The sequence below is a fragment of the Monodon monoceros genome, unplaced genomic scaffold (genome assembly GCF_005190385.1).
Source record: "Monodon monoceros isolate NGI ecotype Baffin Bay Population unplaced genomic scaffold, NGI_Narwhal_1 Super_Scaffold_6, whole genome shotgun sequence".
In the NCBI taxonomy this organism is placed as follows: Eukaryota; Metazoa; Chordata; class Mammalia; order Artiodactyla; family Monodontidae; genus Monodon; species Monodon monoceros.
Window position 1 is genome coordinate 62,867,674 of NW_021703783.1, and position 15,062 is coordinate 62,882,735.

General features: G+C 33.7%; 1 protein-coding gene across 1 annotated transcript in view; it reads left to right on the forward strand.

Moving 5' to 3' along the window:
• Positions 1-15,062, forward strand: part of PTPRQ (protein tyrosine phosphatase receptor type Q) — a 197,324-nt gene that overhangs the window by 156,556 nt on the left and 25,706 nt on the right. The window contains exons 36-37 of the mRNA XM_029205660.1: positions 12,967-12,993; positions 13,647-13,728. Of these exons, the coding sequence (XP_029061493.1) occupies positions 12,967-12,993; positions 13,647-13,728 (109 nt within the window). The remainder of the gene's footprint in view (positions 1-12,966; positions 12,994-13,646; positions 13,729-15,062) is intronic.

Here is a 15,062-nt window from a genome sequence, read left to right on the forward strand (position 1 = left end):
TAGTACTCGTGACTGTAAAAACTTTCTCATTGGTAATTCCAATGGCACATACTAATATGATTTGCTTGATTTATTACAGAAATTTATTAAAATAACTATCAAGTGGTTTGGTAGTAATTCTTTTCATTATAGAGATCTATCTCCAGCTTTATTATTTACTGAAGGTTTTTCATGTTAATAAAGTCACTAATACATTAGACAATAAGACTAGAAAAAACAGTAATTAACAGATTCATAATTAGCCATGTGCACATATGCATGTGGTCATTCTTCACTGAAGCTCTAAAGCTCTTCACCTGTATTTCAGGTGCTGGAAAATCTAAATCTATTCAAAGCCATACATGTCTGATGAGGGTAGAGCCACAAAGACTAATGGTAGATTCTGAGACAGAAGAACCAAAGAGCTGGAGTTAGATTCCAAACTGTTGAGTAACTTATGCCATATGTCTTCGTTATTTACAAGAAGGAACTTAGATAATTTCCTTTAAATCTACCCAATTAACATATGCTCTTTATACGTGAGGCATAGGCTTATTCTTTTCCTTCCAACCTGCCTACTTTCTTGATGCTAATTGGACTTGCAGTTTTCCTCAGTGTTATACGTCTTCACATGTCCATAACATAAATGATAAAATATCTAATCAGTAGTTAAAATATTAACTTTAGGACCAAAAATGGTCATTACAATACTTGGTACTAAATCCCCTTCAGGATTTAGGGTTTTGTGGTTAAGAAATTATTTATTTTATATCTGCCTATATATTTATATACATTTTAAGATTTGTCCTATAATTTTTATATGTATAAGCTCTCATCATTTGATTATATCTTATTTCACAAAGGACCTGAAAAAGAATTCTCTCATTCTTCTTCTCTTGAAAGAGAACAAAATTCAAAGATTTAATACTCTATAAATCCATGAGAACATTCAGAGATATGCCAAGAAAATGTTTTTTAAGTTCTTATTTGGAATGATAATGACATCATTTCATTATGCACATTTTCTATATAAGTTTAATGAACGCAAGCTTTATTTCTTGGGAAGAATTCTTGATATTTGTGCTCATCTATTCCACATTTACCAGATTAGAAAATAACCCTTGGGTTTTGCTATTTGATAAACAAATGAACAAAACAACGTTTTGTGATGGCTCCTTCAAAACACAGCCATTAACACAATGAAGTGAGAAACATTTCTAGGAGGAAATATTAGCAAGATGAGCATACACACACTGGTAACGCAGACCTATCTCTTGAAAATTGCTGAGCCTGGATCACTGAAGAAATCAAGGAGGAAGTCAGAAAATACCTAGAGACAAATAAATGTAAACAAAAACACGACGATCCAAAACCTATTGAACGCAACGAAAGCGGTTCTAAGAGGGAAGTTTATAGCAATACAGGCTTACCTTGCAAAACAAGAAAAATCTCAAACCACCTAGCCTTATACCTAAAGCAAATAGAGGAAAGAAGAACAAACAAAACCCAAAATTAAGAGAAGGAAAAAAAAATCATAAAGATCAGAGCAGAAATAGAGACAAAGGAAACAACAGCAGAGAAGATCAATGAAACTAAAAGCTGGTTCTTTGAAACGATAAACAAAATTGATTAACTTTTCACCAGACTCATCAGGAAAAAAAGGAAGAGGGCCCAAATTAATAAAATTAGAAACAAAAAAGGAAAAGTTACAACAGACACCACAAAAATATGAAGGACCATAGGAAACTACTACAAGCAACTATATGCCAATAAAATGGACAACCTAGAAGAAATGGACAAACTCTTAGAAAGGTACAACCTTCCAAGACTGAACCTGGAAGAAATAGAAAATACAAACAGACCAATTACAAGAACTGAAATTGAATCTGTGATTTAAAAACTCCCAACAAACAAAAGTCCAGGATCAGATGGCTTCACAGACGAATTCTACAACACATTTAGAGAAGCATTAACACCTATCCTTCTGAAACTCATCCAAAAAATTGCAGAGGAAGGAATACTTCTGAACTCATTCTATGAGACCACCATCACCCTGATGCCAAAACCAGACAAAGATACCACACAAAAAAATTATAGACCAATATCACTGACAAACATAGATGCAAAAATCCTCAACAAAATACTAGCAAACTGAATCCAACAATACATACATTAGAAGGATCATATACTATGATCAAGTGGGATCTATCTCAGGGATGCAAGGATTTTTCAGTATCTGCTTATCAGTGTGATACACATTAACAAACTGAAGAATAAAAATTATATGACCATCTCAGTAGATGCAGAAAAAGATTTTGACAAAATTCAACACCGATTTATGATAAAAACTCTCCAGAAAGTGGGCATAGTGGGATGATACCTCAACATAATAAAGGTCATATATGGCAAACCCACAGCTAACATCATACTCAACAGTGAAAAGCTGACAGCATTTCCTTTAAGATCAGGAAGAAGACAAGGATGCCCACACTCTCACCACTATTATTCAACATAGTTTTGGAAGTCCTAGCCATGGCAGTCAGAGAAGAAAAAGACGTAAATGGAATCCAAATTGGAAAAGAAGAAGTGAAACTGTCACTGTTTGCAGATGACATGATACTATACATAGAAAATCCTAAAGATACTACCAGAAAACTACTAGAGATCATCAAAGAATTCAGCAAGGTTGAAGGATACAAAATTAATACACAGAAATCTGTCGCATTTCTACACACTAACAATGGAAGATCAGAAATAGAAATTAAGGAAACAATCCCATTTACCATTGCATCAAAAAGAATAAAATACCTAGAAATAAACCTACCTAAGGAGACAAAAGACCTGTACTCCGAAAACTATAAGACACTGATGAAAGAAACTGAAGATGACACAAACAGATGGAAAGATATACCATATTCTTAGATTGGAAGAATCAATATTGTCAAAATGACTATACTACCCAAGGCAATCTACAGATTCAATGCAATCCCTATCAAATCATGAATGGCATTTTTCACAAACTAGAGTAAACAAATTTACAATTCGTATGGAAACACAAAAGGCCCCGAATAGCCAAAGCAATCTTGAGAAAGAAAAATGGAGCTGGAGGAATCAGACTCCCTGACTTCATACTATACTACAAAGGTACAGTCATCAAAACAGTATGGTACTGGCACAAAAACAGAAATATAGATCAGTGGAACAGGATAGAAAGTCCAAAGATAAGCCCACTCATCTTTGGTCAACTAATCTATGATGAAGGAGGCAAGAATACACAATGAAGAAAAGATAGTCTCTTCAATAAGTGGTGCTGGGAAAACTGGACCGCTACATGTAACAGAATGAAATTAGAACACTCTCTAACAGCATACACACACACACAAAAAAAAAAAAACGCCTCAGAATGGACTGAAAGCCTAAATGTAAGGCTGGATGCTATAAAACTCTTAGAGCAGAGTTGCAAAACATAGGCAGAACACTCTCTGACACAAATCGCAGCAATATCTTTTCTGATCCACCTTCTACAGTAATGGAAATAGAAACAAAAATAAACAAATGGGACCTAATTAAACTTAAAAGCTTTTGCACATCAAAGGAAACCATAAACAAAACAAAAAGACAACCCACAGAATGGGAGAAAATACTTGCAAACAAAGTGACCCACAAGGGATTAATCTCCAAAATATACAAACAGCTCATGCAGCTCAATATCAAAAAACCAATCAAAAAAATGGGCAGATGGTCTAAATAGACATTTCTCCAAAGAAGGCATACAGATGGCCAAGAGGCACATGAAAAGATGCTCAGCATCAATAATTATTAGAGAAATGCAAATCAAAACTACAATGAGATATCACCTCACAGCAGTTAGAATGGGCATCATCAGAAAATCTACAAACAACAAATGCTGGAGAGGGTGTGGAGAAAAGGGAACCCTCTTGCACTGTTGGTGGGAATGTAAATTGGTGCAGCCACTATGGAGAACAGTATGGAGGGTTCCTTAAAAAAATAAAGCTAGAGTAACCATATGACCCAGCAATCCCACTCCTGGGCATATATCCAGAGAAAACTCTAATTTGAAAAGATAACATGCACCCCAGTGTTCATAGCAGCAGTATTTACAATAGTTGAGACATGGAAGCAACCTAAATTTCCATCAATAGATGAATGGATAAAGAAGATGTGCCATATATATATATACACACACACACACACACATATACATACAATGGAATATTACTCAGCCATAAAAAAGAACCACATAATGCCATCTGGTGCAATATGGATGGAGCTAGAGATTTTCACACTAAGTGAAGTAAGTCAAAGACAAATATCATATGATATCGCTTACATGTGGAATCTAAAAAAAAAGATTCAAATGAACTTATTTACAAAACAGAAATAGACTCACAGATATAGAAACAAACTTAGGGTTACCAAAGGGGAAAGGAAGGGGTGAAGGATAAATGAGGAGTTTGGGATTAACATATACACGCTATGATATATAAAATAGATAACCAACAAGGACCTACAGTATAGCACAGGGAAATATACTCAATATTTTGTAATAATCTCTAAGGGAAAGGAATCTGAAAATATATATATACATATACACACACATATAAAGTGGAATCACTGTGCTGTACGCCTGAAACTAACATAACATTGTAATTCAATCATACTTCAATTTAAAAAGATCCAATGAAGTTGAAAAGATCTAGTATTTTAATTGTATAGATTATCTATACTTCTACAAAATAAATCCTATATTAAATCTAGGATTAAACTCTTGGGAAAGTTTAAAAGAATAAAGATATAATTTAAAAGGCAAAAACATTGCCGAGCCTAGCCGGCCCTGTGGTTTGTTTTTAACTAATTTAACTGTAACACAGATTACCTTCCCAAGAGAGTTATAACACTTAAAATTAAATAACCCAACAAAATTTTCAGAAGATAAAGATACTACTGGCTAAAAATTTTTTATTTTTCACTGTCTCCTTTCTACACTTAAGTCAGAAGTTTTGTTTCTTTCAGTGACTAAATCAGAAAAAAAATAAAATAATATTGATCAATGTCACTACTATTCTTACTTGACAGATACTCCTTTTCTTCCAGTCCTCAATTTTTTCCCCCAAATTTTAGGCATCATTCCATACTAATTATCTTGCCTATTTTAGTTGAGTGAATGTAATGGTGCATTATGTTAAGACTCAAGGCCCAATCCAGTAATCATGAATGGAATTAAAATTCTCAACAAAATAAAGCAAACAATTGAATGGCTATTTTAAGAGTATCTTTCTTTCTTCAATAACTTTAGAAGTTTGCATGTCAAATTTTTATTAAATATATATGCCTTCAGGAAGCTTACCATTCAAAAGAATCCTATGAATGTGTTTTGTAAACTGTAAATCAGAATACATTTGGTATTATTATTGTTATTTATAATATCTGTAAAATTAAGAATGACCCCAGTCTACTTTCACATCCAGGGTTTGCTAACATAGTAATTGCTACTATTTATGAGCAATCACTATTTGTTAAATTTTGTATGTAATGATCTCACCCAACGCATTCAATCATTTGTGGTAGGTACTCTTACCCCACTTTACAGATGAAAAATAAAAGATGCCTAGAGAATTTAGGTAACTGTCCAAGGTCATGCACCTAGTAAATAGGACAGCCAAGATGATCCCAGGTTAGTGTGATTCTGAAGTATCAACATACACCTATAATTGTGTGTGTGTGTGTGTGTGTGTGTATGTGTATTTAACTCTGAAGCATACTAGATTAAATCAATATAAACCCACTTAAAAAGACAAGGGCCCATGACATCCTTCTTCAAGTAGCATTTTCTATACAGAGAATGATTCTAAGGGAAGAACTGCTTCTTTTGAATTACTTATTCTCTAGTGATATGGGGCAAAGGAATGATGGCATTTTAGTGTAGGTTCAATCTTGCAGAAACTGGAAAACAGTAGTACAATTCTTGTGACTTCAGTAAGAATACATAAAATTTGACTGATACATGAAATTCTTTGTAAAATTGTTAGCATGTTAATTGCCATCAGTTCTTTGACAGATTCTGGTCATTAATTTTACTTCTGTCTTAACTATTTTGCAAGCAATGGCAAAAATATGTGAATCCAAATAAGAAATGTCTGGACAAAATGTGAATTTGGGACAAGAAATGTCCTACAGTAGAACGAAATTTAAGGTATTTACTGCTCATGTTCTTATAGCAGCAAAGCAAAAATACTGCAGTGTGTTTTTATACTAAATAAATAATGAATCTTTACTTCCAGATACTCTTCATTTTTCTTTAGACGAAAGGAGATTTTTGTCATCCAGTAAGTTACTGTGGTGATGCAGAGCTCTGCTGTGATTATTTTAATCTTTTCAGGTGGTGTGCTCTATATTTTAAAATACAAGATATGAAGTGCTGTTGGTTAATGTGCTATTTTTTCCAAAGCCCAAAAAACTGTAAAACAAAATACTCTAAACTTTCTACTTACTAAGTGTCCTCTATGATATTGCATGCTATTGATATGGTAAAGTTAACCTTATCAAAATGCACATTGACTTGCAATGTGCATGTCATAAGAATTTGCTGTGTTATCACGTTGTGTTAACTTTGATAGTAAAGTAAGTTTTTACCTAGATTTCTTCACATGCTTCTTGTCCTATTACGATGACACAAGAGTTGAGTTCTCTGTCTGATGGGTGGAGTCTGGGTTCACACTTCACACAAGCTCATTTCAACTACTGCAGGTGCTAATCTGTAAGGACCTAAGGCAATGACATTCCCTGTTCTCTGACTCGTGCTGCTCAGTATATGCCCCAATTTCATAGAAATCTGACTTCTATCCTGACCAGTGGATGGCCAACTGTGCATGCTTTCAGGCATCGCCCTAATGCCCAGAAATGCCTTTTGTATCCTAGGATAAAAATTGCTGTATACATTCTGAAGGTAGCATAGCAAAATGTCAGCATTAGCAGGGACCCAACAATTGATTGAGTGCCCCAGAGATACTCAATTTCTTCATGTAAAGGATATGAATGGAGGCAGAGAGTGAAAATGCATTTGATTTCAAAATCCCAGATCTACTACAGCAGAGTTAGTCCCATGAGCCGCAAGGCTGGATGGGATGGGGCCAAGACTCCTGACATTCCCATTGACCGTGAATAGTACTCAGCGTGATTAAAACAGAGGAAGCCAGGCCCTTTTCTACTCTAATCACCTTTAGCATTTTGGAATCATAGCTAACCTCAGAGGAAAATGCTTCCATTTTTATCGAACCCTCTCTGTATCTCTTCTATCGCCATATTTTCTTCCCCTGGAATCAGTGAACAGTGTCCTGCTCAGTCAGAGCTTCTACTTTGATAGAACTAAACTTAATAGTTCAGGTTAATCAGAACCTTTAAACACCTCTATATAAATCACATTTGTCAAAACAGATGTAGTTTTCTTTCAAATCTAGTTTTTTGAGGTCACCTTCTAACCCCTGACAGAGGAATTTCTGTGCTTACCTGCCTGGCAAGACTTCTTTTTAAATGGTGTTATGTCATCTGTCTCCTCTTCATTAGGTCCCCTCACTAAGAACCTCTGCCCATCTCTTCACACAGCTGTTGGCAGTGTTTTCATCCTCTCTACTGCTTCTGCCCTATTGCCCCGGAGGTAGCTAGGTTTATGACCACAGTTTTAATTTAGAATACATGGTTTACAAAATAAGAATCTGTCAAGAATTTGGTTTCACATGTGCTAATGTGGAGAGGCTTCAGTAATAAGGAAAATTCAACTCTTGCCACCCTGGGAATCTTACCTCACCTCTTTGACGTCAGCAAGAATGTTGCTCTTCTATATGTATTTAAAAGACCATTTCACCTTGTTTGAATAAAAGAACTATCAGTTGGGCACCTACAAGTGCCGGGCACTGGAAATACTGTGATGAAAAAGGAAGGGGCACTGCCTCTAACGAGCTGCCCTTCAAAGAGCTAAGCTCCCTTAAAACCTATTTGTCCTTACAGATATAAAGAGACATGCTGAGGAACTACTTAGATAGCCTTTACTAATTGATTATTTTTCTAGATAATAAGAAAAATACTGCATTACTACTTACTCAGGTGGCATGTTTACCTTATAAGGTGAAGTTTTAGAGTCAGCTGTATAGTACTAGCCACTGGTTGGGATAATATTTTTAATTTGTATTGAGGACCAGAGAAAAGTCATTGGTGATTTGATAAAAGAAAGGAGGAGGGTCTGAAAGGATACTATTTGAAAGCCTATAACAAAAACAATAGAAAAAAACAAAAAATAAGATCCCTTTGAAAGCATTACAGTAAATGCTTTGGATAAGTAACAGAATATCATTGTAGAAATAAATGTAAACGTTGGAATAGTGAATTGAAATATATAAACTAAAAACCTCACACTCAATATTTTACAAAACTTGGAAAGATCAGTTAACATGTTTTACCAGAAAGATTCTTCAAACATTTTTAGTTGAATATGAAGTACATGTTAGTGTGACAAATACATATTTTTACATTAAGGCAATAAAATTTGAGGTTCTTTTCTTTTTAACCTAACTTAACCAGTTAAGTAGAAAACACTTTCTCAATTTGTCTTATTCCACTGGTAATGCTGATTTAAGCTGCTCATCTATAGGCTATCATCTATGGCTCTCTATTTGCACTATATTTTAATTCCCTATAGATTTCAACTAATTGACCTTGAGGTAAAGCTCAGTCTCTGTGACAATATGGTCTTCAATCACCACTGCCAACATAAATAAATGGTTCCTCTCTGGATCTATCAAGAGTAATCTGAGCGGAATTTAAGTTTTTGATAGACTTTGAAAAAAAAAATGAGCCCAGACATGAAATAATACCCTTTTCAACAAAAGGGCACAGGATTTAAGCTAAGATTCATGTAATAAAAAGTGTTTAGCCCTTTATATTGGAAAGTGGTCAGTTATCTTACTGAAATCTGAACAATTCCCAAACTGATTTATACACTAATGAACTGAATATGATTTGACAGTATCCTTCACTGTTGTATTGTAAGTGAATAAAATAAGAGGACTATACCAGTCTAACATGCTCTCCATGTAACAATTTTTTAAGTTTTTAAAAATATTAATAGAAAGTTTTTTGTGTCTTCATAGTGTCTCCATAGACCACTTTATTTGAAAATAGCACTCCTGAAATAACATTGTTGGTTTTCATACACATTAATTTCTATGAGTTTTTTTTTATGCTTATCTAACCAAATAATTTTTCTTAAAGGAATTTAATTTTTTCATCAGTAACAAGTCAATGCATTTTCTTCATATTATATGCCACCTTCTTTTCTAATTCCCTGCATAAATTGTCCACATTACTATTTTCTCCTGTTTACAAACAAAACTTTAAAACTTCAAAGAAAAATAAAATTTAGAATGCAGCCACTAGTTAAGAGAAAAATATACAATATGAGGCTAAGAATCAAGACAATGACATGGAGACTACAGACAAAAACAAGAAAAAAACTAACTTTTATTTGAAACAGGTCATTTATGCCAAAATGTCTTCTCTATTTAAGCTTTCCAGATAGGTATTTTGATTTCAGTTCACACATAATTGTGAGATAAGCATAGACTGGAAAATTACATAAAAACAGACTGTTAGAATCCTCGTTTCTCACATTATGTAAATACAAGTGTGAAGAACAGCTTATGTAAAGTGATTGGGTTTAGATAAACAGTGATACTGAAAAATAAATACATAAAGCCAAACAGATCTTATTTTTTAAAACCTGTTTTTTTAATTACTTGTCTAGACAAGAGTGACTCTATTGTTCATGTAATTTCCTAAGTATCTAGCACCTGTTAACTTCTAATGTGAGAGGATCTGATATGGCTTTGTTTAGACCTGTATACTGTTTATTGATGCATCTATTGATCATACTTAAACCTTTGAGTAGGATCTCCTGAGAATTCTCAATCGCTTAATACTTTTGTGGAAAATTCATTTAATTCAGATATCCTCTCATAATAATCAGAGCAGTTGTATTTAGCTTACTATGTATCTTAGTCTGAATTCATCCACAATTTTATATTTAACAATGATTTATTCACTGTCTACTACAAATAAGTTTATGAGGGACTTGTAGTAAGCCAAGTGTTAATCCTGCCCCTGCCTTCAAGCACACATGAATCTCAATACATGTGTCCTTAATACATGTACTTTTATTATAGCCGTAACAGAAGGTGGAAGATGATTTGTCCATAGAAATTTAGTTTCATAGAAGAAATGATTTTCTCTGTAACAGAACAGGGTAAGGTCCATGGGGGAGTTAACATTTGAATCAGCCATTAAGCAATCAGGAAAATCTGGTTGTGGGGAAACACCTGGAACGGTAGAAGAAACTGATAGTGAAAATATCTGGAGTACAAACAGGGTAATGTGAAGGGTAGTTATAAGGAATAATGTAAAAAATGCAGGCATGATTAGAAATGCTTTCACATGATAATATGAAAACAATTATTACAGCCTTTATATTATTAGGGATTTATTTAGAATTTGAATTGAGAACTAGAAAACCAAACGTGGCTTTGAAATATTTGTGATCACTGTTTATTCTGGGACTCTGATTAGGAAGAATACCATAGGAAATCTTGCTGCTTAATTTAGTGCAATCTAGTCTTCCCAGTTTTGAGTAAAATTTATTCTTTTGGAAACAAAGAAAAAATCATTATATCAGTATCAATTGTAGAACAGATCAGTAGGAGGAACTTGAGTTCAATAAAACTAGAAATAGCAATTTTAATACTAATGATAGTAACTAACATTTACGTACTGCTTCCAAAGCCAGGGGTGGGCGTTTCCTAGCATTTTACATACATGAGCTTGATTTACATATATTTGCCCTATTTTCTAAATTAGGAACTAAGAAAGATTAAGTAACTTGCTCAAAATAATATAGCTGGTAATTGTTGGATCAGGTATTTGAAACCATTTTTCAAAGGGCATTGTATTTTTTAAGAAAAGAATTCACAAATATCCACCCAAATCCAATAGCTAGCCAGTTATGGTTTAAAATCAGTATCTCTAGAGAGATCTTTCAAATGCAAAATAAAATAATAATAGTAAAATAAAAGCAACCTTCTGTGGAGTTCTTCACTGAAATGAAATTGACTAAAAGGTATTAATCATAATTTCTAAATGAGAGAATAGAACATTAATGAAAATAGAACAAGGATATGAATAATAATCTGGTGCTTTAGCTATTTGTTGCTCTACAAACTAGCTCTATTTCAGGTTCTAGATAGCACAGTAAAAATATTTTTGCCAGTACTACCTCAAATAATCCTGGATCCCCTGGGAAAAGAGAATCTCTCCACTATGGGATGGCCGTCATTAAAGCAGATGTAGTGTTTGAATTTCACCAATCACAAACTCAATAATGTTCCCTATTATAAAAGTGATCTCCACTTAACTCAAGCATTCCCATTTCTGCGTGGTAGCAGGGAAAATGATCTTGCTAATTCAAGTATCTCATTCATTTCTATCTTAAGCTCAATTCATTAATATTTGCCCAACCTGACCTTCGTTCCTTTCCTATTTCTGAGGAATATCATGGCATAGGAACACTGGGGCATCAGGCATCTTCAGGGTCTTGGGTAGTGTGTGTCTGGCTCATGGTTGTCTTTTTTTCTTGCTGATCTTTGCTGAGGCGTAATTATTTTCAACGGGGATTGCTTGCTGCCTTAGTCCCCACTGCATGTGTCAGAAGTCTTTCCAGGCCCTCCAATTCATACACTCTGTTTTCCTGTCCCCAAATTAAGGATTCTTCTGATTCAATATCCCATTCAGGCATCTCCATATCAATCTAGTTAGAGTCAGAATATCTCTGGTGCCTCCTTAGAATCACTCTAGGGTATTGTGAGAAGCCCACAAGCTCATCCACCAAGACTTTGCTCTAACCTATGATTCTACGCTATGCTATGTTGATGTACCTTCTGCCTGGGGACACCTATAGCATTAACCAAGAATTCTACCACTTTTCTTCATAATACTTGCTCCAGCACCTCCATATTTTTCACCAATTCCTGTGTTGTAATGAAATACACTCTTTTGACTCACATTTTCTTCATTGAACACACACACCTGTGACCATTTTCAAAGTATTTAAGCCACATTTTTCAATCTAATTTTTTTCATTTGTCCTTTACTTCAAAAACCACATCCTCTTGTAAATATCTGTCACTTAAGAAATACAGTGAAATCATCTCTAATAATATTTAAAATTAAAAACTTTGATGATAAAGGTACATGTTCTTCATTTTATTTCATCATACTTTGTGCCTTTTGTGTTTTTTTGCAGTGCTAATTTGTTGTGCATGACAAATGTTATTAAAGATGTACCCATCTCTGAATTTGTGTGTTGCATAGTCTATTTAGCTGTTAAAAATTATTTCAATTTTTTTCAGAGTATAAATAACTTGACCAATGAACTGCCACAAAAGATATGTCTATCCAAAGTAATTGAAATGATTGTCATTTTTTATGGTTATATATTCATGAAAACTCACTCATGAAACAAGACTTAGGCAATTTGATGTCATTTTTCAAAGATTCACCCTCCCTGATTTAGCACTTTTTATGAACAAAGAAAAAAATTTAATTCACATTAACTTTTTTAGACCAATAAATACTATGCAATATATTTAAAAGTGACCTGTTTTTGATGTAATGCCCCAAATGCCTAACAATATAAAATAGTACCTTCTTAGCTTGAGAAAGAAGCCAAATTATTATCTGGCCATATTTGGGTCCAAATAATATAATTTCAAAAATGATATAGAATTTAAAATAATGATCAAATATCAATTAAAGGCATAGCATATTATATATTGCTGATTTACCCTGTTTTTCTGATTTTAATCTAAAACTCAGAAAGAGCTGTACCCTCAACTCATAATCCATTTAACACAATCTCTGTTGCAGGTTACTTAGTTATAGAAAATCCATCAAGTAAGTTTGTTAAATATCTTTTCTTCTTTTTGAGTATCAACTCTGGATTCCCTAATTCGATGAATCTCAATGTGTGTTTCCTTTTTTGTATGTTTGTTAGAAAAACCTCCAAGCTGGATATAAATCATAAAAGCATGACTAATTGCATGGTAACTGGAGAAATGCTTTCTCTCTCTCTGGGGTGAAGCCTGCATGTCTGTATTTTAGCTTGGGAAGTAATACAGGGATATTTAAACTCCTTAGGGTTTAAAAACCATGTCGTTACGAGAATGAGGTCACTGCAATATTTTATATCTTCTAAAACCTTGTAACGTATAAAATGTTTTCTGTATGACAAAGAGGTTTTATGTGTTTTAGGATTCAATGATGACTTTATGCCCTTACATTTGCTTGAAAAACTTTCTTCATTAAAATGTTAAATCATTCATTTAAAGTCACTTAAAATTTGAAGGATTTTTATACCATGAAATACAAAGAAAGTGAACTTAAAGGGGGAAGCTAATTTTGTAAATATGACAGAGTGACTTTAAAGGGCTGTGTGCTTTTGAAATGTCCCTTGTCCTCTAACTTGTCAACTGTAAAGAGAGTGCCCAGGCTAAAGGAAAAGAACTCAACCTAACATGACTCCATTTTATACCTTTCTTTGCTTGGAGGCCGATAAGCAAGAAATCCTTTCTGCAACATGTTGAAGAGCTTTGCACAAACAACAACCTAAAGTTTCAAGAAGAATTTTCGGTATGTTACTAGCAGTTGTCACAACATTGCCAGACCTCCAGTCGTTTCATGTGTCACATTTCATGTCCAGTTTAAGCTTGCAAGGCCATGAAGGACTCTGGCCTTGATAATCAATACCCAATTACCAGGTTGATTGTTTGGATAGTAACGTTACACTGGGCAGCCTCCGGTGCAACCTGAACAGAATTATTCACCTACTGTGTCAGGAAAAGGTGCTCCGGATCAGAGACCTCCCCAGCAAGGGCAGCCTGGCCCTGTTTCTTCTTTGCTCTCTCACCCAGATGTACATGCAACTCTAGAATGCTGTATGCATCAGGTTTTGTGTGTGTACGAGGTTTGGGTGGTACCGTAAATGTGGCTTTATATTTAAATAACTATTTTAGATTTAGAAACTAAATAATTCCATTTCATATTTGCCTGCTTAGTTTATGTTAGTGGTATAGATGAACCTGAGAACAGAACTTGATGTTTCCAGAAATTATTTAAAAAATGTTATTTTTAGAACTTTTAAAAATAAAAAACAGATAAAAAGAAGCCTATAAAACACAGGTATTACTTAAGTGATCATGGAATAAATGCAGTATCACGTTATGGAGAATATATGAAGTTAAGAACTTGTTACTTTTACACTTTTTGAACGTTAAGATTAATTTTATTGCTTTTAGCATCTTATATATCCATAAAGTTGAAATTACATTAAAACATAAGGCATGTGTTAGTCTACAAGCTATTTTAAAACTTGTGAGGCTCTTTCCTAACTTATTTTGTATTGTAAAAATAAAACAGATTTCTAAATGTTACCAAAAACTTTATTTCTAGTTTTTCATGAACTTTTTAGTGTGTGAACAAAAACAACTGGCTTGAATAATTCAGGATTGTAATATTTCAGTCTCTCAGGAAATAATCACAAAAAATGTGAGAAGATTAATGGTATTTCCTACAGCTTTTGGTTATGCTTCTTAAGTAATATTGGTCTGGATTTAACAAAATCAGTGGTACCATAAAACTCTTCTTAGCATTTATGCAGCAAGAACTGTCAATTTTTCAGGAACAAGAGGGTAGTTTCATTAGAATAGGAGTGAATATAGTTAACAGTATACATGACTGAGTAGATGAAAAGCTTTATTAGCAATAACATTTTCTCATATATTATAATGAGAAAGCTTCTAGTTTAACTTTTTTGGAGATCATGGTTTTAAGTACTTGGGTGTTTTTATATAAATGTATAGGTTGTGTGTATATATTAGGTAAAAGTATATTCACATGTAAGGAACACGGTTTTTTTAATTGCTTTTAGTTATAGTGCTGTATTTTTTAACTGTTTTAATAAACAA